Source organism: Mirounga angustirostris, unplaced genomic scaffold (genome assembly GCF_029215605.1).
Source record: "Mirounga angustirostris isolate CCGP_5_RB_7025 unplaced genomic scaffold, mMirAng1.0.hap1 SCAF_2, whole genome shotgun sequence".
In the NCBI taxonomy this organism is placed as follows: domain Eukaryota; kingdom Metazoa; phylum Chordata; class Mammalia; order Carnivora; family Phocidae; genus Mirounga; species Mirounga angustirostris.
The window spans coordinates 154,186,203-154,214,145 of record NW_026991710.1 but is presented as its reverse complement, the minus strand read 5'-3'; the positions used below and the strand labels follow the sequence as shown (position 1 = coordinate 154,214,145).

Sequence of the window (27,943 nt, the reverse complement as noted above, 5' to 3'; positions counted from 1 at the left end):
CGGGGTTGGGTCCCAGGCTCCCGTTCCTGGACGAGGGCTGAAACGGAGCTTGACTTCCCGTGCCCTGCACCTCGTTTCGGTGTGCCTTTATGTTCCTCCTGGGTCCACATTGTTCCCAGACTGTTCTCTGAAATACATTATGTAAATCCCAGCTAGCCCAAATATCCATAGAAACCAAAATCTCCCATCTTCCTCAGGCTGTTCCCTAGCAAAACGAACCCACCCAAGTGACACCCACGAACAAGGACAAAGAGCTCCCAGAGCCGGGAAGCTTCCCTCTGCCCTGGGGGCATCAGGCTTTAGCGATCCGATCGCTGACCGCTGAATCCATCTTGCCCAGTCCTCCAGCCGCAGGAGGAAGGAAAGGGCGGCACGGGCCAGTGTGAGAAGCTGCATTTTGGGAGCCCCTGAAGGCAGATGCTACACTCCCCACCGCGATCGGTCGGTCATCTTGTGCCCCATCCAAACAGCTCTGCCGCCACGAAGACCACACTCACCGTGGATGTGAGGCGGTACTCAACATCGTTTTTAGTCGCGCACGTACAATCAACACGAGCCATCTCTGGAACGGGACAATAGTTTTATTGTGCGTGACTGATTACTGTTTGTAGCAATAATTTTTCAAGACCTGCCCCTCTCTGGAATAACCTTGGTTACACTTCAAACATTATGACTCTAGTCCTTTCTCCAGACTCAAAACGCAGGCAGAGCTCCTGGTGTCATACCCGGGTCCTTAAATACTTCACCTGCAGCAGCAGTTTCTACCACGTGCAGGACACTAGGTTTCAGCTAGTGACACAGATCGTTCATCACAGGATGTTAGAATCGGAAAAGGCCTTGAAACAATTATGCAAGTGTCCCAGTTCCCCTTTTTACAGAAGACAAGTTGAACAGTTTTCTCTTAAGTCTCACAGTTATTTAGTAGCAGAACCAGGTGAATGAAACAACAGTAAACTCTCAACCTCGGAGTACATGCCAGACCTATCCTAAGCGTTTTACACATTTGCTTATGTAGTCCCATAACCACCTTATGAGGTGGCTTATTATCGCCATTTGTCTTAAGGTATCCTTTTTTTTTTTTAAGATTTTATTTTTTTTAAGCAATTGCCACACCCAATGTGGGGCTCAAACTCACAACCCCGGGATCAAGAGTCACCTGCTCTACCGACTGAGCCCACCCGGCGCCCTTGAGGTATTTTATATCCATTTTTCACATGATGACGCTAAGGCACTGAGAAGTCAAATAACTGTCCCAAGGTCACACAGTGGATGTTAAGACTTTGAACCAGGATGTCCAATCCCACATCCCAACCTGGTAACCACTAGGCTATTTAGGTCCCTAGAGACCTTTCTGGGGATTGAAATTTTAAAAACAGATGTTGAGGTCTCAGGTTTATCTTCTAATGTCAGGAGCAATTAAATTCCAGTGTTCCCTGTTTTAAAACCTAGCATGAAATATTTATTTTTTTAAAGATTTTATTTCTTTATTTGACAGAGAGACAGTGAAAGAGGGAACACAAGCAGGGGGAATGGGAGAGGGAGAACCAGGCTTCCCGCCGAGCAGGGAGCCCGATGCGGGGCTCGATCCCAGGACCCTGGGATCATGACCTGAGCCAAAGGCAGACGCTTAACGACTGAGTCACTCAGGCGCCCCTAGCGTGAAATATTTAAACACAAGTGAAAAGCTAAATCCACCAGTTAGGTTGAATGCATGAAAACATCCATGGCATACCTCCCCCTTGACGACAGGAAAATACTTTAATAACATCTTTTATTTGGGATATTCTCCTCTTGGTTGGGTTGCCTAGGGATACCGATCTGGAGTATATACTCCTAAGTGACATTGTATTGGGAGAACCAGAATATACTCATGAACAGAGTATGTGCTATGCATTAAATATCTCTGGAAGGATTTTTCTTTTGATGGTAATATGGACTGTCCACAGGAGGGGAGCGGAGTATGTGGGCAGAAGCGGGAGACTATTCTATGTACCTTTGAAATCTACAGCCACATAAATGGATTATCTACTCAAACAATACACACAAATTATAGACAAGATCCTGCTGGTCTTTTTGTGTGTGTTGCATGTCTGTATGCATAACTCTGAACCCTATTTTTCTCAGTCAGTACGACATAAGCATTTTCCCACAGTGCTGAAATTTTTCATAAGCCTATATCCTGTATGTATAGATCCTTGTTAAAAAATCTCATGAAATTTGAGCACTCCCAAGATAGAGAACATGTATTTCTCAATTTCCTTTGGGATTTATTAATGTCCATCATTATGTCAACATTCAGAATCTCTCACTTCCTGAAAAATCGGCCAACATGTATTAGGGCTGTCCTATGTTTAGGATATATCTCATTTGTACCAAAAAAAAAATTACCCCATTTGATCTCCATGACAGTCTGAGGTAGATACCCTAAACCTCTAATCCTCAGTTTAGATGAGAGCGCCGTGGTTCAAAAGGTTTAGATAGCTGAAAAATCATTTGGTGGGTACCTGGATCCAGGAGCCTAGATTTCGGGTACCAGGCTTTCTCCTTACCAAAGATGTGGAGCTTTGAGGGACAGCTTCCCTGAATTCCAGTGTCTACATCCAATAATCCTGGTTACGCCAACGTGTGGTGGCAGCCAGGGAAGCCCTGGGCAGATCTCAGAAGGTAGCACCGAGCCCAGGACAACTGAAGGCAAATGAAGGAGGCCAACAGGCCCTGCAGGTCAAGGAAACAATAGGAAGCACTCCCAGAGGCGTACAAGTCCACAGGGGCTGGGGAAGGTTGGGCAGTCTGCAGGGAGAGAGTAGGCAGAGGGGGCAGGAGCTGCTGTGGAGGGCTCTCAGGCGTCACTCTGGGGAGCTGGGAAAAGCCCAGGACGGCACACGTGCCGAGGACCCTGGCACAGCCACTCCGCGAACAACAAGGGTCATGAGAGACTTGCACTATTTGATCAACACACAGATGATGAAACTGTTGAGGGAAATTTCATCCTCCACTAGCAGAAGGAAGCAACGAAGGAGAGGGCCCAGGTGACTAAATATAACACTGTGACCTAAAAATAACTGGTGGCCGACATGGTAGGGACAGGAAGCCAGGAAGATCAATGAGGGGACCTCAGGTTATCTCCTTTGGTGTTGGCAAGCATGCTTCCAGCAGCTGCCATCCCCAAGTGCTCGCCATGCGACAGCACGCGCAGGCGTGCTACATCAGACCTTTATGAGGTGGGCATGATCCCCGTTTTTACAGATGAGGACAAGAGCTCAGGAAAGTAAAGAGTGTGCCCGGGGAGAAACAGCATGTACGTGGTGGGGCCAATGTAACCAGAATTGGCAGTATAACAGATGCCAGGACAATCCAATTAAAATGGCCAGCTGAAAAACCAACCAACCAACCAACCAACCCAGCCAGCTCTGTGAAGCCAGGCAGGGGGCTGAAGATGTCCTGAGAAGCCTGGGCTGGTGGGAGCTGTGCCAGGGGGAGGGGCGGGTGGGGAGCATCAGGGACTCCAGGTAACAGAAGTGGAGCTGGGTAATGAACTCCAAATTGCACCCTGGAGAAATGTACCAGGGCAGGTAGGAGCAGGGTCACCTGGGTGAGAGGCGAGACTGATGCTTCTGGCATCAACACATGGGATGGACTGAAGGTAAGAGGAGACAGAGAAGGGGAGGCTGCCCAGTGGACTGCAGCCTTCAGCCTGGATGTAGTAACAAGGAGGAAACTAACATGGGGATGAGCAAGAGTAGAAGGCAAGGGTGGGAGAGGGTTCAAAAGAAGAAGAAACTTGTGCACTAGGGCTCTCTGTCAACAGGTGACCTGCCCCATGCCCGTGCCAAAATCCAAAAATTGGGGTACCTGGGCTTAAGGGCAGTGTTGAAAGGGAGATTTCTAGGATGTACAAGTAACGAGAAAAAGTAAGACTGGACATCATCAAAGTTAAAAACTTCTGTGTTTCAAAGGGCATCAGCAAGAAAGTGAAGACAACCCACAGAAAGGGAGAAAAAATTTGTAGATCATGTATCTGATAAGGGACTTGTATTCCGAATGTATAAAGAACTCTTATAATTCAATGATACAAAGACAAGTAACCCAGTCAAAAATGGGCAAAGGATCTAAAGACAGTTCTCCTAGGAAGATACAAAAATGGCGAACAAGCACATGAAAAGATGCTCAATATCATCAGTCATCAGGGAAATGTAAATCAAAACCAAAATGAGATATCACTTCACCCCCGTTAGGATGGCTAAGTTAAAAAACAGACAATAGCAAGTGTTGACAAGGATATGGAACGACGGAACCCTTGTGCACCTCTGATGATTATAAAGAATGGTGCAGCTCCATTGAAAAATAGCCTAGCAGATCCTCAAAAGGTTAAACAGAGTTTCATGCATGCACCACCAAACCCACTCCTAGGTAGACAGATACCCAAGAGCATGGAAAACATCCGTCCACACAAAACATGTCCACACATTATTTGTAATGGCCAAAAATGGAAACAATGTAAATGTTCTTTAGCTGAAGAATGGCATATTACCTGATCATGAAAGGGAATAAGGTCACATACATGCTACAATATGGATGAACTTTTGCTCACGAGAACACCAAAAGGAAAATGTCGAAAGGAAAATGTCAAAAGAAAAAGTGGGTTTTAGCTCAAATATCATTTTTATTTAAAAAAAAAAAAAAAAAAAAAGAGGTCCAGTCTATCCAAATTATCCTATTCAAAAACCCCTTTCCAATATCTAAGTTGGAAATAAAAAACATTTTTAAAAGTTTATTATAACTAACAAAAGAATTCCAGGTCAAGATTGTCCTAGAGATTATATTTGATGGGCTAGATTAATACTTTAGAGAATGCACACTGGTCTCATATGTGTTGGCCGCCAAAGTGCCTTGAGCTCCCTGAGACTGACTGCCTTCAGATGGGACGTGCACATGCCAGTCTGCCAACATTCCAACCTGGTCCCCTTCACCCAGTAGCATCTCCTACCGCGTCCTTTCCTGTGCCCCCTACCAATCATACATATCATGTTTATAACCACCTCATGGTTTTGAATCGTCCTTTCTGTTTAAATGTCTTTTTCTGTTTACCGGGGGCACAGGCAGGAGAATTTTGAGTTCTCGGTCAGGAACATGCTCCTGATGAGACCACCACCACCTCTACAGGCCAGTATTTCCTTCCACCGTGCTGTTTCCTAGGACAGGACAGCTGACAATTAAAAACACTCTTCAGGCAGGTGCGAGGAAGAAAAGGTGGAGGTGCAGGTCCGTAGGCACGGCAGGGCAGAGGCAGACGAAATCAGGATGAAAACACAGGGGGCAATAGAGCAAGAAGGAGCAGGCTGAGGCCAGCAAAGGCCAAGAGAGGTACCTCCGCCCTTCTCCCTCCAGGCCCCCCTCCCCGGACCAAATCCTCCCTTTCCTACCTCCTCACTAAAAAGGACCCCTCTTTCCTTCCTCTCATGACTTTGTAAGAATGAATCAGAGCTGCTTCCTTCACAGTAACTACAGGACATAATTTTCCACTCTTCCTACCTCATTTACAGATGAGGGAATCGAGGCCCACAGCAGGAACGGGTCTAAACTGTGGTTTTTAAAATCATGTTTGCAACAGTCTTTCAAAGAGTGTAAATAGATAAACGAGAGCTGACCTGAGCAGGCTTGCCTCTGCCCTGGGGGACAAGAGGGGGCTCTGTGGAGCGGTTTTAAAATACTGGTATAAAGTGACAGACTTGGGCCTGGGTCCTGCCCCAAAGCCATAGCAGCAGTACTGTATGAATTAGATTTTCTTATTTTCCATATTCTTGATACTCCGACCACAGGGAAACTGCTCCTCCCAGGGCTAGCCAATTCCCGGGGAAAGCAATCAACTCCCCTGGGTGCACGCCTTTCATATGCAAACCAACCAATCCAAGCTATTGGGCTAAACTCCCAACCACTTCCTTTATGTCTCACAGGGCTCTAACACTCCCTCCTGATCATCCTCCCCCCACCCCCCATCATCCCTGACGACTGGGGGCAGCCCCTCTGCCCCAGAGCCCGCCAAAATTATTCCAACCAGCAGATCACAAACCTGTCTACCCAGACAGAGCCCTCCCAAGCCTGTTCTGTCACTAAAACCACAACAAAGTCTCCTACCGGGTGCTTCCTCAACTCCCTCTGCTTCCTAAGGGGCCTGGTGCTTCCCTGGTGGCTCCCCCGGCCCACGTGGTGGGGCCTTCCTCTTGCGAGTAAATAACCAACTCTTTCCCACTGCAGCCTCACCATACCCAGATAATAAAACCCACATGCTAAAATGGGCCCATTCTTCTAGAAGCAAACGTCATCCCCAGACATCCTGGAATTCAGAGTTAGAAAACTCACATCCTGAAGGGGCCAGGACTCTGGGGAGTGAGGTGTCCCCTGGATGACTTCAGAAATGAAGGAGGCGGCTTGGGGCCTGGAGCCACAGCAAAAGGACAGGACTGGTCAGCAGGCAGATCCTGGCAAGGAGGCGGACGGTTCAGAGGTACTGAGGTGAGCACGGCTTGAGGAAGACGGACACAAAGGAAGCAGGACCATGACCCAAGTGCCAGGTGGCGCGGGGCAGGCTCTGGCCGGCCTCAGCCATCCAGCTCCTCCTTGACAGTGATGCGCAGGGGGCAGATGCGCAAAGGCTCAGGGGGCCCGTCCCCCCGTGCGCCCCCCAGGTAGAAGTAGGGCCGCACCTCCCCGAAGCGGGCGTGGAAGGTGTACAGGTGGCAGTGGTTCTCGGCGTCGTAGAAGGACAGCTCGCCCTCCTCACACTCCAGCTCCACGCGCAGGCGGCGAGGGATGGCTGGGACCAGAGGGGACGTGGCCGGGTCCGAGGTCACGCAGTGGTCCCCGTCCACGCCCTGCGTGCGGCACACGTACCAGAAGCCAGAGCGGGTGTCGTGGTAGCAGCTGTGCGAGTGGCCCTCGGCGCCGGCGTCCTGGCGCAGCCGCACCACACCCACCCGCCAGCTCGGCAGCCCCCCCAGGTCCACCTCCCAGGTGTGGGAGCCCTGGGAGAAGACGCGGGAGCCCAGCAGGCAGGGCGCCGAGAAGCGCTCCGGGTTCTCCACCTGCACTCGGTAGCCGTGGTTGGTGACGCTGGTGAGGTCATCGGACACAGAGAGCCAGCCGGCCGCGGTGTTGGGATCGAAGCTGAAGGGCACTGAGAGCAGAGGCGGGAGACGGGGGGAAATCAGCCAACCTCACGTGCCGCCCTTCTGCCATGCCAGTGGTGCCTGCCATCCCCCCAAAGCGACCCACTGTGTCCCGCCTGGCCGCAGCGCCCGGAGGGAGCCGTCGGGGCCCGAGGGGCCATGCCACGGGTTGAACCGTGCCCCACCAAAGGGGATGCTCAAGTCCTGTCAGTGCCTCGGAAGGCACGCTTATTTGGGAATGGGGTCACGTGACTAGGATGTGCTTAAGATGACATCAGACAGGAGTTGAGTAGGACCTTAACCCAATATGACTGTTGTCCTTAGCAAAGGGGAAGAGACACAGACACGTGAGGGGAGGCAGCCAGGTGGTGACAGGGGCCGAGATCACAGGGCTACAGCCGGGAGCCAAGGACAGCCGTCAAATGCCAGAAGCCAGCAAGTGGCAAAGAAGGCTCTCCCTATAGGATTCAGAGGGAGCATGGCCCTGCTGACAGCTTCATTTTGGACTTCTAGCCTCTGGGGACTGTGAGCAAGTAAATCGGTCATTTGAAGGCATCCAATGTGCAGTCCTTTGTTACGGCAGCCACAGGAAACCAATAGAAGCAGGGACCCTGGATGCTCACACAACTCCCGTATGATGGAGAAAAACACGTAACATTCCTCTGGGTCACTGACAGCTCTCTCTATAAAATCATGACGTCACCGTCAGCTTGGGTTGTGCACAGAAATACCACAGACTGAGTGGCTTAAACAACAGAACTGTCTTTCTCATAGTTTTGGAAACCAAAGTCTGAGACTGGGGTGCAGCGTGGTTGGGTTTTGGTGACACCCTCTTCCTTGTTCACAGATGGCCACCTTCTTGCTATGTCCTCACAGTGGGGAGAGAGGGTCAGGAAGCCAGCTCTCTGGTGCCTCTCCTTATCAAGGCACTAATCCCATCATGGGGCTCCATACTCATGACCTCATGTAACCCAATCACCTCCCAAAGGCCCCACCTCCAAATGCCATCACATCGGAGGTTAGGACTTCAACGTATGAATATAAGGGGATGCAAACACTCAGTCCCTTCATCACCTATACAATACCGTTCTGAAAAGAGAAGGCAGCACGGTTCCTCTTTCTGCAGAGGTGGCCGAGTGTCAGCACCCAAAGAGGAAGGGGTTCTGCCAAGAGAGCTTTGAGCAGTGGGGCAGGGGGTGGAGAGGGCACCAAGGGACCTGTCTGAAAGGGGCTGGAGAAGGCCCTACAGGGTGGGAAGCTGAAAGAAATTAGTCTGGCTGGTTCTCCGCCTCACACGAAGTGCCTTCTCTGACTGTAACCCCTGGCTGCGCCCCCACTCACCGGATTCGACAGACGTGACCATCTTCCGCCAGATGTGGTACTGCAGGGAGTCCAGATATTTGCAGATGTCGATGAGCATGCCGGGCTGGACCGGTTCTGGCTCCATGGTGCAGAAGAGGCTGGAAAAGGAGAATTGGGCCGGGTGGGCAGGGCCAAAGCCAGGCATCCTGGGCCTAACTGGGTCAGCAGGAAACAGGCAACAGGACTCATTCCTGGCCACCCTACCTAAGACAAAGCTGGGCTGGGCTCTGATGGGACAGGAGCCAGTAGCCAACTAGGCTGCTCACAGCTCCTCAGGATTCAGTATGCAGGGTCAACCTGCCCCAGCTGGGAAAAATATAAATAAGAGGTTCTCAGACATAGGTCCCATCCTTGTGGGCAGAAGTCATACGTATATATCTGCTCATGGGATGTCTGAGGCAGAAGGGACCTTAAGGGTCCTCTAGTCCCAATGTCTGAAGGTATCATTTTGCTTGAACACCTCCAGTGACAGGAAACTCACTACTTCCCTAAGCATTCTCTTCCATCTTTGTGCAGCTCGGACTGGAATATAGTTCATCACTGTGAACCCAAAAGCCATCAACACAAACCAGCCTCTCTCAGAGAGAGAGGCTAACCAAGAAACAAGCCTAAATGTTGGGAGGACCCGCTGGGAAATACAAGCCGTGTGCAGGATGACGCATTCTCTCCCCGCACAGTGGATGGTCATTTTCCACACTCAGGAAAACAACACTTCACCACTGCCAGTTGAAGTGGGATGACTTGAAAGAGGACTCTCTCCACCTGGCCAGTCCCCACCATTCCCTCTGGGTTCCACCCAGCTGGCTTCATCACCTGCCTGGCCCTGGAGCCACTGCAATGGGCAACCCCGGTATTTCTGCCTGCTTTTCCCCTCCCCTCCACCAGCCTTGGCAACTTACCGGCGTTTTCGGCTTTTGTGTTTCTAAAAGAGAAAAAAAAAAGAGAGAGAGAGACATAAACACAGGGAAAAAAAAAAAAACAAAACTGTTAAGTTTCTGACCTCAAAAGGAGTCCTACATCCCATGTTCATGGATTAGAGGACTTAATATTGTTACGATGGCAATACTCCCCAAACAGATCTACAGATTCAATAAAATTCCCATCAAAATTCCAGCTGACTTCTTTGCAGACACTGACAAGCTGATCCTAAAATCCATATGGAAATTCAAGGGACCCAGAATAATAGCCAAAACAATCTTGGACAAGAACAAAGTTGGTGGCTCACATTTCCCAATGGCAAAGCGTATTAAAAGCAACAGTGGTCAAGACAGTGTGGTACTAACATAAGGACAGACATAGCTCAGTGGGCACTGAAAGTCAAGAAGTAAAGCCTCAAATTTACTGTCAATCGGTTTTCTACAGGGTGCCAAGGCCATTCGATGGAGAAAGAATGGTCCCCGGTACACGGTGCTGGGACAACTGGGTATCCACATGCAAAAGAATGAACTTGGATTCTCACCTTGCACCATATACAAAAATTTTAAAAATTAACTCAAAGCCTTAAATGTGGAGCTAAGCCTATAAAACTCATGACCTTGGATTAGGCTATGGTTTCTTAGATATGACACCAAAAGCACAAACAGGAAATAAAACACAGATAAACTAGAATCCATCACAGTGAAAAGCTTCTGTACTTCAAATGAAGTTACCCAAAAAGCGAACAAATAACCCATGGAATGGGAGAAACTATTTATAAATCATAAACCTGATAAAGGTTTAGTATGCAGAATATATAAAAACCCTTATAATTCAACAAGAAAAAGACAAACAACCCAATTTAAAAAATGGACACAGGGCTGGAACGCACAGTTCCCCAAAGATATACAGATGGCCAGCAAGTCCCTGAAAAGATGCTCAACAGCATTAGCTGAAGAAATGCAAATTAAAACCACAATGAGATACCATTTCACAGCCCTGCAATGTCCATTAAAAAAAAAAAGGAAAGTAAAAAGGTCCGTGTTGGCAAGGATGTGGAGAAATTAGTCCTCATACACTGCTCATGGGAATATAAACTCTGCGCAGTCACTTGGAAAACAGTGTGGCAGTTCCTCAAACAGTTGAACTTACTAGTTACCATATGATTCAGTAAATCTCCTTAGGCACATACTCAAGAGAAAGGAAAAAGTACATCTACACAAAAAGTTGCACATGAATGTTTATAGCGGTGTGATTCCTAACAGCTCAGAAATGGAAACAACCCAAATACCCATCAACTGATGAATGGATACATAAAATGTAGTGTATCCCTACAATGGAATATTATTCAGCCATGTCCTGATACATGCTGCAACAGGATATAGTTTCAAAACATGCTGAGTGAAAGAGCCAGTCACAAAAGGCTGCATCTGATAGGATTCCATTTATGGAAATCATTTATGGAAGTGTCCAGACAAGGCAAATCCTTAGAGGCAGCAAGGAGATTAGCGTTTGCTGAGGGCTGATGGTGGGGGTGGGGGGCAGAGGAGGGCGACAGCTAAAGGGTATGAGGTTTCTGTTTCTGGAGACAAAACGTGCTACAGTTGATTGTGGTGATGGCTGTACAACTCTGTGAATAGAGTAAAAACCACTGGATTGTACATTTTAAATAAGTGAATTATGCAGTATACGAATTATATCTCAATAAAGCTGTTACAAATTATATCTCAATAAAGCTGTTATATATATATATATATAAATTTAAAAAAAAGTCACAAAAGCATCCCTGAAAGCACAATGGGTCCTGGCCACTCCCAATTTCCTGAACAGAAACAGCAAAGAACCCAGCTTTTAGAACCCACCAAATGATTTTATCATCAGGGGCATTTTGGAGACGGGAGACACCAGGGTTCAAAGCTTTGTGTGAGGCAGAAAACCCACAAGAGTCCCCAGCCAGGATGTGACACCTGGCCTGAATGACGTACCTGTCCCTTCTCAATCCACTCTACAAAGTCTCCCCTTTCCAGAGAGTTCAGCTGTTCTCTAAGTAAAGGAGATCGCTCGCTATCCTGACTGATTTCCAAACTAGCTTTCCAGTTACAGACACGTCTCCATAAGAATCACGGGGTTGGGGGGGGAAAGGGGAAGGGGGGGGTGAAAAACAAAAAGAAATAAAGAAAATGAACGAAACATGTATTTTTAAAAGAGAGAATAGAGTCATCCTTTTCTTAAGAAAGCAACAGAGAATACCAAAACATCATATTTAAATTTAAAAATTAAAATAATTGTATAATTTTAGAATATTCCATTTTGTCTTCTTTGTAAAATCCTATAACCCCTGTCTAATTATGGAAAAAACATCAGGCTAACCCAGAGTGGGAGGACACTCTGCAGGCTATCTGGCCAGCACTCCTCGGGTCATGAAAAACAAAAAGAATAAGACACTGTCACAGACCAGCAGAGACCGGGGCACAGGACAATTAAATGCGATGTAGGTCCCCGGACTGGATCCTGGAGCAGGAGGATATTAATGCAAAAAATGGTGGACTCCAAATAAGTCTGGAGTTTAGTTAATTACAATGCACCAAGGTCAGGTTTCTATGGACAAATGCGCCACGAGGTGATATAAGGTGTTAACAATGGGAGGACCTAGGAGGAGGGGTCTACGGGGCACCCAGCACTACCTTCACAACTTTTCCACCTTGTTTAAAAGGTACTCTGCTGGGGCGCCTGGGTGGCTCAGTTGGTTGGGCGACTGCCTTCAGCTCAGGTCATGATCCTGGAGTCCCTGGATCGAGTCCCGCATCGGGCTCCCTGCTCAGCAAGGAGCCTGCTTCTCCCTCTAACCCTCCCCCCTCTCATGTGCTTGCTCTCTCTCATTCTCTCTCTCAAATAAATAAATAAAATCTTTAAAAAAATAAAAATAAAAAAAATAAAAGGTACTCTGCTGTATTAAGGAGTAGAAAGAGAAGAAATAGAGAGAGAGCAAGAGTACAAGAGAGGCAGGGAGAGGGACAAGGAAAGGAGAGAGGTAGACAGAAGTGAGAAAGTCCTCAGGAACCCCGCTCTGCTGAAAATCCCCTTGGCTTCCTGACAAGCAGGGCTCCTCCTCCAAGGGCTCCTCCGGCCCAGCACCCCCACCCAGCACCTGCCAGTCTCTGGCTCCCCAATGGCTCCCGACCACCTGCTCCCTCCCTGTCCCTGAAGCCAGATGGTGAGCCCCTCACCATGAGAAAAGAAACATCATCCTCCTTCATCTCCACCTGCAGCCGCTCAATCTCATGGGCCAGGGCTTCGGTGTCTTCCGCCAGCCGCTTCATCTTCTCCTCCACCAGACACTGCTTCTGCCTCGCCTCCTCGGCCATGGTGTCCAGGATGGCTTGCTCCTCCACGCGCAGGAACTCGCGAAGCTTGTCGAACTCCTGCCGGATTCGCCCTTCCAGCCAGGCAGCCTCCACCTACAGCCCAGAGCAGGACGGGGCCATGGAGGCTCAGGCCCGGAGGGAACCTCTCAGGCAGCACCTGGCCTCAGGACTCTCAGGTTTCTAGCAAAGGAGCGCTCTTTTCAACAGAAACCGTGGGTGGAACCCCAACAGGTAAAATACAGACGCAGTTTTATTAGCACAAATTTTTAAGTTTAAAGTCACACAGCATGAGGTTGTCTTGATAAATTAAAAAAATCACATCAAATCTGCTTATTGATAACATCTGTCATCTGTATCTTCCTCAACACACAATATTTTGTATCTTGGCTGGGTACACCATAGCAAGGGAAATCCTGAATCACAGAAACGAACTGTTGTAAATAACAACGGCTTTTAAAAATTATCTGCCTTCCCATCTTAGGACTTCAAATCTGTCTGATGCAGAGGCTTAACAAAAGAGGAGTAGAAAGCACTTATTTTAAAGCTGAATCATTCACGATATCCGTACCCCTAATCATAACTACAAAAAGTTTTTTTAAAAAGTTAGAACAGGGGCACCTGGGTGGCTCAGTCAGTTAAGCATCTGCCTTCAGCTCAGGTCATGATCCCAGAGTCCTGGGACTGAGCCCTGCATGGCAGCTCCCTGCAGAGCAGGGAGCCTGTTTCTCCCTCTGCCTCTGCCTCTCTCTCTCTCATGAATTAATAAATAAAATCTTTAACAAAAAAAAAAAAAGTGGAAGCTTGGAGCCCAAGTAGGAGGCCGGGTGAGAAACAATGGAGACAGGACCAAGATGGTGGGTGGCGGGGGAAACACAGCGTCGAGTGGACAAGATGTACTTTTCGTTAGAGAGGCCAGGACTGCTGATGGAGTGGACCGGGGGAGGAAAAGGGAAAGGGGAATAACTAAAGAGCCCCAGGTCATCGGTGGCTTGCGCAGCTGGGTAGATGGTCGAGTGCGGCACGTGTTCAAGCTGGTCTGAAACCACCGTGCAGACCGCACAGGTCACTTTTCACGCCCCTCCCACAGGTGCTGGCGTGGCCACGCCCAGCTATTCAGAGAGGCCCCGGCAATGCCGCCACCACCAGCAACCTAGGACGTGACTACGCTAGACCCTCAGGGCTAAGGCAGGCTGCATCTGGGTCAACACCCACAGTCAGGGCGGGCCCACCCTCGCCTCTCCCCCCACCAATTCCCCCACTGACCCAGGTATCCCTAATCTCCCCGCCCAGCGGAGCACTCACCTGATTGTGCTTGGCAATGGCCTCGTAGGATCGCCTCATGGCCCAGAAGGCCTTGGCTTTCTCCCGCAGCGCGTGCTCCATGTTCCTGCACTTGGCCTGCCGTGAGGAACGAGAAGGAGGAACATTAGGGCTGGAGGGCAGGCAGGGGCAGAACATACTCCATTGACAGCTGGAGTCCCACTTCAGTGGGGGGTACAGCTCAGCCACATTTACTCAACCCATCTGTCCACACGCTGCAGGGCACAGCCCTGACCTTGAATCTAGGTTTTAGCATAAAACTCTCTCAGACACCTTCTAGCCGGCCCCTTTGTTTTATACCTGGTACAGATGGGGAGACAGAGCCGAGGAGGTAAATGACCCGTTCCCTCTCAAGCTGGCCATAGTACACAGAGAAGGGCATCCCACTCAGGCCTACAGCTGGTCCAGGCCGTCCATGAACCCCTGAGCTGTTGCCACTCTATAGACAATGTGCTCACAGGCTCTCTTAATGACTTTCTAAACTGGACTGGCCTGCAGTCAGTAATGAAAAGGTCTGATTACAGGTCAATCCAGTTAATCCTATAGGGCCTTATCCAAACTACATGTCTCCCCACATCCCCACCTTATTGCAATATTCCAATAGTGCATGGGCCATGCAAAATACTTTAATCACTGCTTTAATCAAATAGTTTTTGTTTAGTAGTCTTGTTTTTTTAAACTTAACCATTATTGCTCTGATCTCCTTGGACTCCTTGAAGAACCATTACCAGTTTGAGGTTGGATTCCTACCTTTTGTATTCAAGGACTATCCATTTCTCTCCATTTTTATCCTTTTCTCCCCTCATTCTGAGAAAGCTTACCAAGTTTTTCTTTGGAAAAATAGTAACAATTCTAGTGGCATTAATTATAAATGACTAGCGTTTATTGAGCATTTACTATTTGCCAGGGAATGTGTAAATTACTTTACAAATTATGTCACTTAATCATCACATCATCCCTATTAGGTAAGTAATAGGATTAGACTTATTTTATAAATTAAAAAAAAAAAAAAGCCAAAAGCACACAAAAGGGAAGTGAGAGCACACAGCTAGTATGTCGCAGGACAAGGATGTGAACCTAGACAGTGGTGGTAGGCAGCCCCTAAGATGGCTCCTGGTGATCCCTCCATCCTGTGAGATAGGAAAGTCTACTGCTTTAAGATTCCAAGTTTGGGGGTGATTTGTTTTGCAGCAGTACATAATAGAGATCTGTCCTCAAAAGCCTCATCCCCACCTGGACCTGATTCAGATGACGAGATTCAGAAGCGGATGCTGTAATGGGGTAAGACGTTTGGGGATCTTGGGAGGGGGTGAGTGTATTCTGCATGCTAGGGGGACAGGAACCACTGGGGAATAGAGGGCAGATTGAAGGAGGGGGCCTCTAAAATGGCCCCAGTGGTCCCCACCTCTGGGGATTCATGCCCTGGTAGAATCTGCTCCCCATGGGCTGGACCTGATGACTTGCTTCTAACCAGCAGAATGTGGCCAAAGCAAAGGGATATTGCCTCTGAGATGAAGTGACTAAAAGCCTGTGCACATCCCTTCTCGCCCTCCGTTGCTTGCTCAGTGGGATGGAAGCCACCTGCCACGTTGTGATGCAGCCTATGGAGTGGCCCATGGAGCTAGGAATTAAGGATGGCCTTCAACCAGCAGCCCATGAGGACTGTAATCCCACCAGTGGCCACATAAGTGAGGGAGCTCGAATGGTGACCTTGGCCTACTTGAACCTTCAAATGAGACCGCAGCATCAGGAGAGATCTGAAGCAGACATGCCCAGCTAAGTCATGCCCAGATTTCTGACCCAGAGAAACCACGAAGTAATAGATATTGCTTGTTTCAAACCACTGTTTTTGGAGGTAATTTGTTATGCAGCAATAACTAGGCTGTCTGTCCTGCTCCAGAGCCCACTCTTGTAACTGCTGTACTCCAGAAAATGCTTTCATTTTCTGCAGGTTTCTTCTTTTCTATTCATTTTGGCCACTTTTAGGATCTTCTTGAGAATAGGTAACAGATCTTTTTGTTTTCTGTAGTATAACATCTCTAAGGTGCCTCCTCAAAAGCAAAATCAAATCAGTATGAATATCCCCCAAGGCTAGTGAAATACCATCCTAATGTTTTGTGGCAGAAAAGGTTTTGTTACAAAGTCATATAATAAAGTTCAAAACAATTCTGTGATAAGCGTGGATGACAGGAGTGAAGCAACTGCCCACACACGTTACCCAGGGGTGTGCTGGCCCCAAAACAATGCAGCCCAGCCCTCTGCCTTCAACCTTGACATCTAGGGAGTTACAGGCGGATGAGGATGGTAGGGGCGTAGGGTAGTGGTGGTGGGGGGGTGACAGTCCCTGTCCTTTCCCAAACTTTTGAAGCACTTGGAGAGTTCTGGTGTCATTCAGCGAAGACCAACCCCAAAATGACCCTTCTCTGAGGTGTGAGTTGATGAGATCCACTAGTAACAAGCAGTTACTACTGCACATGCGCTATGCATCACGCACTAAATTACGCACTTAATAGAGATCATGCTACTTAATTCTTTTTTTTTTTTTTTAAAGATTTTATTTACGTATTAGAGAGCGAGAGAAACAGCATGAGAGGGGAGGTCAGAGGGAGAAGCAGGCTCGCCGCTGAGCTGGGAGCCCGATGTGGGACTCGATCCCAGGACTCCAGGATCATGACCTGAGCCGAAGGCAGTCGCTTAACCAACTGAGCCACCCAGGCGCCCCATGCTACTTAATTCTTACATTCTTGTGAGGCAGGCACTACACTCCTCTTACACAGAGGAGAAAATAAGGCCCAGAGGAGTTGAGCAACTTGCCAAAATTATACTTAGACTTTAGCAGAGCCCGGATTTGTATCCAACAATAAAGGCCATGTTCTTAGCCACATTACACACCCTATCTCATTCAGAGAGCAAGTACTATGTTTGTCTGCCTGCCATTTATGTTTCTGAAAGTGTCATCTTATTCCCAAATTTGTTGTCAGATTTCTTTAGTTCTAGAGTAAGTTTATAATTCTGTCAATACTTTGCCCAATTCCTTCAATAACCTAGCATGTTAATGAATTTCCTCCCATAAATGTCAAACTAAACAACACATTTTAAAAACTAATGGCTATTCCCAAACTGGAAACCAACCAAATGTCCATCAAGAAATGGCTGAATTATGGTATATTCATAGAATGGAAAACTACTTAGCAATACAAAAGGAACTACTGACACACAGTACATGGGCACGTTTGTATATATGTGTGTGTGTGTATGTGTGTATATATATATGAATTTATAAAAGTTTATATATGTAAATATATACACACATATTTGTATGTGTTTACATGTTTATATATGTATATATGCATATACATAAAATTTACATAGATGTAATATACATATATAAATAAGTATATATATAAATTTTGCCAGAAAGAAGCCAGATACAAAAGAGCATATATGGTATCACTCCATTTACGTGAAGCTCAAGAACAGGCAGCACTAATAAGGTGACAGAAATCAGAAGGTGGTTGCCTCCTGGTGGACTGGCTGGGAAGAAGGGAGCTCTCCAAGGTGACAGAAATGTTCTATTAGTTCCTTTGAGGAGGCAAGTATAGGGTGTATGTAACACTCAGAACTCTTCAAACTCAACAGTTAAGATCTATGCATTTTTTTTTTTTTTAGATTTTATTTATTTATTTGAGAGAGAGAGAATGAGAGAGAGAGCACGAGAGGGAAGAGGGTCAGAGAGAGAAGCAGACACCCTGCTCAGCAGGGAGCCTGATGTGGGACTCGATCCCAGGACTCCAGGATCATGACCTGAGCCGAAGGCAGTTGCTTAACCAACTGAGCCACCCAGGCGCCCAAGATCTATGCATCTTATTGTATATAAATTATACCTCAAAATTTTTAAAACCTATAAAATGAAAACTTTAGAAGTGTTAGCCTTTTCTTGTCACTTACCAAGAGCGTTCCTTCCTCAATGAAATCCCTTCAATTTCTCTCAAGTTTAATGAGTTGTTTTTTACCTTTCAATCTCTTATTGTTGGCAATTAATTTGCTGTGGCATAAAACATAAATGTGCCTTAAGTAGTTGTAAACGGAACACCTCTTAATCACACCCAGGATGTGCCCCCGTTTCAATCTTATCCCCTTCTTCCTATCAGAGGAAACAAAGATCCTAATTTGTATAGCATTTCCCTGCTTTTCTTCATAGTTCTATCACCTATATATGCATCCCTAATCTAAATAATATACTTTAGTTTTGCCTAGTTTTAAACTTTATATTAATGGAACCATTCTGTATGCATTCTTTTGTGTCTTGTTTCCTTTACCTTAACATTAAGGTTTGTAGGATTCAAACACGTTATTGTATGTAAGTTTATCATTCATTGTTGCATTGTATTCCCCTGTATGAACACGCCACAATCATTTACCCATTCTGGTGTTCATGGACAGTTGGCTCATTTACAATCTTCAAGTAATACAAATAGCATGAACCTTCTTATATACATCTGGCGCACAGGTACACTTGTCTCTGTGCAAAATATCCCTGGAGGCAGGAAGAGGCCATAAATATGTGAATCTTCAACTTTAGTAGATATGTCAAGCTGTTTTCCAAAGCAGTTGTAACAGTTTACACCACACAAGTGATGTTAATGAAAAATGTTTCTTAACCATTTGGATCTTTATCTTTAAATACCTGTTCAAACCTTTTGACTATTTTTCAATGCAGTTGCCTGCCATTTTTCTACTGGTTTGTAGGAATTTATTACAGATGTGCAATATATGTCTTTTCATGGGTTAGATGTGTAATAAGTATGTTCTATTATATATAATATATATAACAGAAAAGAATATATAGAATATATAATACTCTATTATATATTATATTTCTTAATTTCAATATGGTCAAATTTATCAGCCTTTCCTTTAGAATTAGGGCTCCTTGGTTTTGTTTTAAAAATACCTCCTCCCATGGGGCGCCTGGGTGGCTCAGTCATTAAGCATCTGCCTTCGGCTCAGGTCATGATCCCAGGGTCCTGGAATCGAGCCCCGCATCAGGCTCCCTGCTCAGCGGGAAGCCTGCTTCTCCCTCTCCCACTCCCCTTGCTTGTGTTCCCTCTCTCTGTCAAAATAAATAAATAAAATCTTAAAAAAAAAAAAAAATACCTCCTCCCTTCCCAAACTGCTAAAATAAAAAACCCTCCACATCCTGGGGTCACAAAGATAAGCTGTATTATTTGTTCTAAGCTTTACAGCTTTCCTTTCTCATTTAGGTCCAATGTGGATAACCTGGAGTCTATCCTGTGAGTGGTGTGACCGCGGAGCTCGCTGCCTCAGAATCACTATTTAGAGTACTAGCATTCCCCACTGATGTACAGGCCACCTCTACCACACATCAAACACAGATGTTTCCAGTTCTCTAGTCTGTTCCCCTGGCCCACCTGTCTGTCTTCTGCCAACATCCCACAGCCTTAATTTGAAAGCTGTAAAATATTAAGAGTTAAATGTCTCCTAAGATTGTTTTGGCAATCACTGGCTCTCTGAGTTTTTTTTTTTTAGGATTTTATTTATTTATTAGAGAGAGAAAGAGAGAGAGAGAGCGCGCAAATGTGTGCACAAGCAGGGGGGAGGGGCAGGCAGAGGGAGAAGCAGGCTCCCCACTGAGCAGGGAGCCCGATGTGGGACTCATCCCATCTGACTGAGCCACCCAGGAGCCCAGCTCTCTGAGTTTTCATACAAATATTGGAATCAGCTTGCCAAATTCCACAAAATATCATGTTGGAATTTTGATTAGCATAGTACTGACTCTACAGATCAGTTTACTGACATCTTTAAATACTGAGTCTTCTAATCTATGAACATGGTATATTTTGCCACTTAGTCTTTGATGTCTCTCAATGAAATTATGTATTTTTCCCTGCCAGATTTCTGCAGTTGCATTTATTGCTAGATACCCAATTTTTATACTATTGTAAATGTTTTTTTATATTTGCTGATACACAGAGATACGATTGATTTCAATGTTGATTTTGCAACCAGTATCCTTCTAAACTCATTTATATTCATAATTTATCTGTAGCATCTTTTTATTTTCTCTGCAACAGAAATTTCTATGCAGATACATGGAATCATATTATCTGCACATCATGCCAATGTAGTTTCCCTCTTTCCTAATCTTACACCTTTTACTTACGATTCCTGATTTACTTTATTAGCTAGGATCTCCAGCACAAAACTATATACAGTTGGTCATAATGCGCATTCCTTTTTCTTGACTCCAATGAGGAAACTTTCAATATTTCACCATTAAATATGGTATCTGCTCTAAGCTTTTCAGTAGATATCCTTAATCAGATTAATGAAGTTCCTTCCCTTCCTAGTTTGCTAATTTTTTAAATCACAAAAGTATACTGAACTTCAACAAATTGATTTTTCTCATCTGTTGTCATAATCCTATTTAAGTGGCACAGAACTGGATTGTTTTCTTAGCTAGCTGACAATTGTCATTTAACTTGGAATATTTAATGTAATTACCTGATACATCTGCATTTAAACCTACTACCTTGTTCTGTGCTATTTGTCCCTCCTATTCAGTATTTCCTTCTCTTCCCCTTTTCTGGGATTTACGATGCATGTTTTATTCCACTTTTTCCCTTTCCATGTATTTAGTGGTGAATCTAGGAAATACTGCACGTAAAAAGTATGAATTCAAGTGAATCTCAACAATATACTTTCCATGTTTGCTTTAGATATTCTGATCTTAACACTAAACATACTTGTATCATGGACAGACCATTCAGGGACTGCATGTAGCCCAAAGAGCCCGCTGAATGAGCAGAAGCTGCAGGTTGACTAGAGGGGGCTCTGCCATGAAGCCCTGTCAGGACGAATACGGGTCATCACGGCCCTGGATGGAGCTAAATGGCCCATGACAGGTGTGGAGCATCTCCCAGACCCCAAGCCCAAAACAGCAAATGAGCTCTGATTTTAGTTTCGAATTACGACACTCAGGATTATTTATTTATAAACATGCAAAACAGGAAGTTTTTATTTACACTAAAGGATTCAGAATGTGATTATATAGTCTACATCATTGATTTAAAAATTACAATTTGATCCCTTAGGCAACAAGTTTCAAGAGTATATTTAATACCCTAAGGATTTTACAAAATTGTTTTGCCCAAAACATCCATTAACACAGGTGCTATGTGGTATAACAGAAAATGGGAAGGGCACAGGTAAGAGAAAGAATAAATATTTCCCAAGATTGTCACAGCATCCCTCAGGTACCTATCAAAGGCTAGAGTCGTGTCTGTAGCCAGGGCTGTCCAGCCCAAGCCAGGTTTTCTGTCTTCCAAGGCCCTGGGTACACTGTTGCTTCTGACTAATTCCTGTCTGCACCCTGCAACTATCTCAACGTAGCCTTGAAGACTCAGCTCAGGCTCCCTTCACTTCCTCCAGAGAGCCATTCTGATCTCCCCAGTAGAGTTCAGGTACATCCTGTGGGCTCTCATAACTCCCACATACACCTTATCGTCCCACTTACTACCCTGGATAATCAATCACTTCACTTTCCTGGAAAGGCTGCAGGCTCCAAGAAAGGGCAGGTCTTCTGGCCCAGCACAATGGTGCTCAATAAACCTTTGCAGAAGGAAAGGAAAGGACGCTTGCCCTGGAAGGGGAGAAACTGTCCTATCCATGCATATCCCCAGGGCTCAGCACAAAGTGGATGCTCAATTACCTACCTGCCCAGACAAGGAGTCCATCGAACGCCTATGTTCTTTCCACTACGCTACACTGCCTCCTGGATTGAAAGTCGGGAGACCTGATTTTTACCCTTGTCTTTGTCACTAACCACTGGTGAGAACTTTGGCAAAAGCTTGCTCTCTCACTGGCGGTCAGGCTCCACACCTTAAAAATGAAGGCATGAAAGCTTCTGCAGACTCTCAAACTTCACTGTAAAAATGAAGACTGCAGTTGTCTGTCCATGCTTACCTAGCCCATCACCAGGGTTTCTAGGCATTAGCCTGTAGTCATTTTCCCTATCTAATTCAAACATTTGTTTTCAGGCAGACTGACACAGCAGTGAAGAGCTCTGGCACCTGGCCCCCAAGTTCAAATCCCTGCTCCTCTGTTTTGCAGCAGATGATTCTGAGCTAATTACTTCTCTTCTCTGCACCAGTTTCCTCATGAGGGCAAGAGGGATGAGACTGCCTAGCTCGCAGGATTGCTATGAGGTTCCCACTAGCCAATCTACGTAAGGTGCTTCCAAGAGCACACCAGGCCTGTGTTGGCTCTCACTACCATTAGGTGCCACTTAGTGGTGGATAATTTAACTCTCCTACTGGCTGTTCTCCAGGTTTCTTACAAGGATAGCATAAATGCATCCAAGACAACTTTGTCTCGTCCATTATCCCTTTCTTATCCAACCGCATCCCAGTCTCCCGTTCTTCCTTTCCCCATGGTGTTTCAGTCCTCCTCATGAAGCAGGTGTCCACCACAGTGCCTAGTGTGGGGGTCTGGTAACTCAGGAGCTTCAGTGAGCAGTGTTCAGTAAGCCCCCACCCCTGGGCACATGCCTTACCAAGCAGGCAGTAAATGTCCATGCAACTTGGACCTGGTAGTATCTGGTCCATAAGGGGGAATCCAACTGGGAGTGCATAGTTAGGAAAAGGGGGGAAAGAATTATAAGGGGAGGGGAGACTTAAGGAAAACATGGAACATTCCTAGGTAAGATTTGGCCAGACTGATTCTAAGAATCCCAGAAGGGGAATGGATTGGGGCCGGTGCAGGAGGAGGCTGGAGGGCAGAGAATGACTCTTATGTGAGTCCCATGGGATGGGTAAGAAAGGGGACTGGACAAGGCAGTTCGAGGCCTGGGACTTGGCAGGAGTTCGGGCAGGCTTGCCTTGATGATGCAAGGCAGAGCAAACACCAGACGGGGAGTCAGGAAATCTGAGTTCTAATCCTAGATGTACCCTTGCCATTCCCTGCCAATGCCAGGAGTTGCTGCATTCCTCCAAGTTTCTGTTTTCTCACTAGTAAAATAGAACCGTCTCCTCACAGTGCCCCACGGCTCTGGGCCTGTTTTTGGGGACCTGCAAGTTTTCCACAAGAGTTTTCAATTAGTGTTTTCATTCAATAACCTAAACAAACAAACAAACAAACAAACAAAAATACCTAAGGTAAACCTTTTCCAAGTTGCCTTATAAACAGTGTGGACACACGCTTTCAGTTCTTACAACTGCAGTGCCGGCATTTGTATTTGTTAACAACTACCTTGACATCAAACGACACTACTTTCATTGTCTTGGCCTCATAATGATAGAACAGAAGTACACTTAATTTGTGAAGGAGTGAAGGATATGCTAGATCTAAATGAAGGCCAACTGTAGCGCAGGAAAAGTTTCAGATCTGCAAAGAGGGAAATTCAGACTGGCAAATCAAGGAACCACACAGAAGAGCGTAAAGGAGTATCCCAAACATTGTCAGACAAGCCTCACAGCCGCCCAGAGCAGTGCTTTCCTTTCAGCTAAATAAAGCCTGGTGATGAATATTTCAACTAGAACTGAACTGATTTTCTTTTGTGCTTTACCTGTAAACTGTTGTTGTTTTACTGCCTATATGTGCAATAAGCAAGAGGAATTTACGCTAGCTTAGCGTTTGTATGTACGGAATGTATTTTAAGTCACAGTGCTGGAACAGCTTTTCCTTTAAGAAGAATGGGTGCGTTCTTCAAGTTTGAGAAACAAGTGCTAGAGGCTGTCCCTTCAAGCTCCAACACGCACTTCAGCGCTCTGGTCTCAACCCTTTTGGCATGTCTGGATAGCTCAGCAGTTCTTTCCCTTCTCGCCCCACTGTCTTTAGGACAAAATCTCAGATCTCTTAACATGCCCTGGATGCCCCTTGGGATCTGTTCCGGACGCCTTCCTTCCTTGTCCAGACGTCTCTGGATCCCTGCCTTCCCTGCCCTCTGCCCCACCACCACTGCTTGCTGCCCCTCACTTAGCGAACTCCTTCCAAGCCTTCAGGTCTCTGTGAAATCACTCCCACCAGACAAGAGCAGGCTCCTTGTTACAGCCGTCTGTCACCTCCTGTACTGTCCCTCACAGGAATGTCAGTCGATTATTATTAAATTATGCCTATCTGACTCCAAGAAGCCAGGGGCTAGGACTCCTCTGTCCTCTACTGAATATACTGCACCTAGCACATAGTAGGGACCCACACGGTAGGATAGTGGTCCTCATCCACTCGAGCCTCTTAAATACCCACACATAACCCGCTGTCCTCAGAGCTCCCAGAACAGAGAGCCAGCAGGGAAAGTATTACCTGGGGACCAAAGAAGTTTCTTTCAAAGTCCATGACCAGAGTAGGGGCCCAACAAGGCTCCAGGTGAACTCTATATAATACCTGCTCTGTGACTTTGGACAAGTTACTTAACCCGAGACTCAGTGTCACTGTCTGTAAAATGGGGAGAATAGTATCTACCTGTGGTAAGCTGAATAAAGATGTCCACATCTTAGAACTTAGAAGCTGTGAATGTATTATTTATATGACAAAGAGGACTTTATAGATGTGGTTAAATTATGGATTTTAAGATGGATGATTATCCTGGATTGTCTCTATGCGCTCAATGTAATCAAAGGGTCCGTATAAGAAAGAGGAAGTTAGTAGAGTCAGAGAAAGCAATGGGAAAAAAGAAGCAGAAGTTGGAATGATGTGCTTTAAAGATGGAGGAAGCGGCCTCTAGAAGCTGGACAAGGCAAGCAAATAAATTCTCTCCTAGTCTCAAAAGGCACGTAGCCCTGCCAACACCTTTATTTTAGGACTTCTGACCTCCAGAACTGTGAGAAAATACATGTGTGCTGTGTTAAATTGCCATGTTTGTGGCAATTTATTACAACAGCGATAGGAAACTAACACACAACCTCACAGGGGTTTTGTGAGGATTAAATTTATTGACATGTAAACACACCAAGATCACCTGGCACACAGTAAGCGCTCCCAAAGTGTTGGCTGGTACAATTACTCTTTTTGTCGAATTCCTCACAGGGTTGCCTAAGTGATCTTTCTAAGCACACATCTCACCACGAAGTCCCTATTTAGAAGCTTTCAGAGCTCCCCACGGCACCCAACAGCAGCCCCTTCAGCCTCTTCTCACCTCTCCAGCCCTCCCACACTGCTCTGCGCCCAGCCAGCACAACTTGTCTATTTACTGTCTGACTTCCCTTGCTACGCCATGAGCGCCACAGGGTGAGGGCTCTGTCTTACCTTTGCGGCCTCAGCACCCCTCACAGGTTCCAGAACACAACACAACACAAGTCCTTGATACACAGCTGTCTAACACGCTGAATGAGTTCCACCCTGCATCAGGCTGAGCACACTGGGCTTGCATTCTCCTCAGATCTTTCCGGACTAGACTCCCTACCTCCTCATACATCGCCCTGGGTGCCTATCAATCTGACTGCATCATCCCTCTGTGTAAAACCCTCCTACTGCTCCCTACCGTCTTTAGGATAAAGGCCAAGCCTCAGGCCTCATGGCTTCTTCTGCATTTCCAACCTTATTTTAACTACTCTGAAATTCTTAGCGCCTAGAAAGTTAGGCCTCCCAGCTTCTGGACCCTTACGTATGCTGCTGCCTCTGGCCAAAATACCCTCCCTCACTCTCTTCACCTGGCTAACACCTCCTCATCCCTCAGGTCTCTGCTTGAAGCTCCTTGAAGGTATGAATTGTTGTTTATCTTATGCCTTGCAGTACCCCTGGGACCAAGCAGTACAAGGCATCTGCTGAAGGAACAGGAAGTTGTCCCTAGACCCTATTTGCTTCCCGGCACCTGACTCACTAATCTTGAACCCTGGATTAGCCCGGACCTAGGGGTTCTGCCTTAGTGCTCCTGGCCTTGACTCCTGCCCATCTTCCTGATCTGTACCTGGGACAGCCCCATGGTGATGAGTCATGACCTGATCCATGGTGCCCCCCCTACCTCGACCCCAGCCCCCAGAATGCACTTACTTTAGCTGTCCCACATCAGGACCTGGCACTTCTGCCAGTGGTAATGGGGAAAAGCATTGTTGTGGACCACTGTTAAACAAATAAGGCAACAGGAGTTATAGGGTTATCCCCGTGGTAAGCTACTGTAGTATTCAAACATGCATACTAAAGACATTCCCCTTCACCTGAACTCTGTCTAAATGTGTATGAAATTCTAACCAACTTTAAATATTTCTTAAGAAAGGCCTTAAAACAAACAAAACAAAAAACAGTGTCTGGAGACCAGGCATTAGGGGTTCTTACAGTGCCTCCTTTTCAATACACTCAGCTTCCTACCAGTGGGTCTGACCCATGTGTTAGTAGGTGAGGAAATAAATTAGTGTTTCACACCCTCTGCAATCTTTTAAATAAAACCATAAATAAAAATAAAATAACAGAAAATGCCAGAATACAACAGACATTTTCACAGAACTTTTGTTTCAAGTGATACAATACATAAGGGTGTTCCGGATCACAACAGAAAAAATAGGGTGTTAAGGTCAAAACATGAGCTTACTATGGACTAAGGTCAAAAATTCTGAAAACTCCTAAGTTGGCTAATCCTTATTTTCTGATCATTTTTCCTTCTTACACCAAAGTAGTCTCCGTGTTACTTCTATACCAAAGTATTTTCCATTCACTTTATTTACAGCCACAGGAACTCTAGGCATTGGGGTGCTGAGATCCAGAATAAACCAGCCAGCCAATGCCAAAAGCCTCTCCACTCCTACACAACACATAGGGCCGGGTCGGGGAAGTATGGGACCCCTTTTGGGAGACCTTTAGGCCAGGTCTTGGACTCCCACACCTCTAACTTGAGTATGCCAAGCTCCAAGATTCTTGGGCGTTACCCACACCTGTCCTTCTCAACCGGGCCCGTGCCACACCCTGCTGGCATAGAGGGTGCTGGCCTCAGCCCTTCAGAAGTGGGTGGGCCGTCTTGGGAGCATCGTGTAACCTCAGTTCCCACACTTCTGTTTACAATCCCTCTTCACCCATCCCAGGCCCCCTGGGCCGACCCCTCTGTAGGTTAGCCAAGTCAGAGCGCTGGGGGTCCTGGCCGCAGGACCAGGCGGGGGCCTGGGCACAGAGCTCTGGCAGGCTGCAGTGGCGGGAGCCGCGGGGGCCCAGGGGTGCTGAGTTGCAGTCCGGACCCGGCCGCCACGTGCGCGCTCGGCCACCCCCCGCACACTGCCGCTCTTACCCGAAAGTCGTGGGCAGTGTCTTTCACTGGCTGCACGCGGTGCCCCTGGTGCCGGGGGTCGGCCTGGCACGAGCAGCACAGCAGCTCCTTATCGTCGAGGCAGAAGAGGCTGAACTGGCCGCGGTGAGGGCGGCAGAGGCGCGGGGAGCGGTGGCCCGCCCAGCGCGCGCCCTCGGCCTCCTCGCGCAGCAGCTTCTCCACCAGGTTGTTGAGGGTGTGGTTGGTGCGCAGGTCGGCGAGGGCCGCGCGGTCCTTGCACACCGGGCAGGTGGGCGCCACCTGCACCTCCCAGCAGCGGGTCACGCACCCGCGGCAGAAGTTGTGGCCGCAGCGCAGAGTCACGGCGTCGCGGAAGGGGTCGTAGCAGACGGCACAGAGCAACTCCTCCTTGAAGGAGCGGGAAGGCCCAGGGGACGCGGCGGGACCCAGCTCCATCGCCCCGGCCGCCGGATCCCAAACCTGCAACTCTCGCTCCCGCCTCTCCCACCCGCCTAGAGGCTCCGGGACCCCGCGGTGAGCGGCGCCCGGCCCCTTCCGTTCGGAGCGCTGAGCGACAGCAGCGCCGTCCAATCGCGAGGGGCGCGCTC

At 47.0% G+C, this 27,943-nt stretch overlaps 1 protein-coding gene across 3 annotated transcripts; it reads right to left on the bottom strand.

Moving 5' to 3' along the window:
- TRIM35 (tripartite motif containing 35) lies at positions 1-27,888 on the bottom strand. Of its 3 annotated transcripts, XR_010409653.1 has the most exons (8): positions 27,357-27,888; positions 14,111-14,206; positions 12,671-12,901; positions 9,428-9,450; positions 8,508-8,626; positions 6,361-7,174; positions 498-562; positions 1-127 (listed from the first exon to the last, which is right to left on the bottom strand). XR_010409653.1 is itself a non-coding variant. In XM_045880052.3 (6 exons), the coding sequence occupies exons 1-6, from the start codon at positions 27,789-27,791 to the stop codon at positions 6,600-6,602; spliced, it is 1,479 nt and encodes a 492-aa protein (XP_045736008.1). In that variant the 5' UTR covers positions 27,792-27,888; the 3' UTR covers positions 4,745-6,599. The 3 variants fall into 3 exon arrangements, 1 of the variants encoding a protein (XP_045736008.1); XR_010409654.1 differs by lacking the exon at positions 498-562 and having other exon boundaries at positions 12-127; XM_045880052.3 differs by lacking the exons at positions 1-127; positions 498-562 and having other exon boundaries at positions 4,745-7,174.
- Between the last annotated feature and the right edge of the window lie 55 nt (positions 27,889-27,943).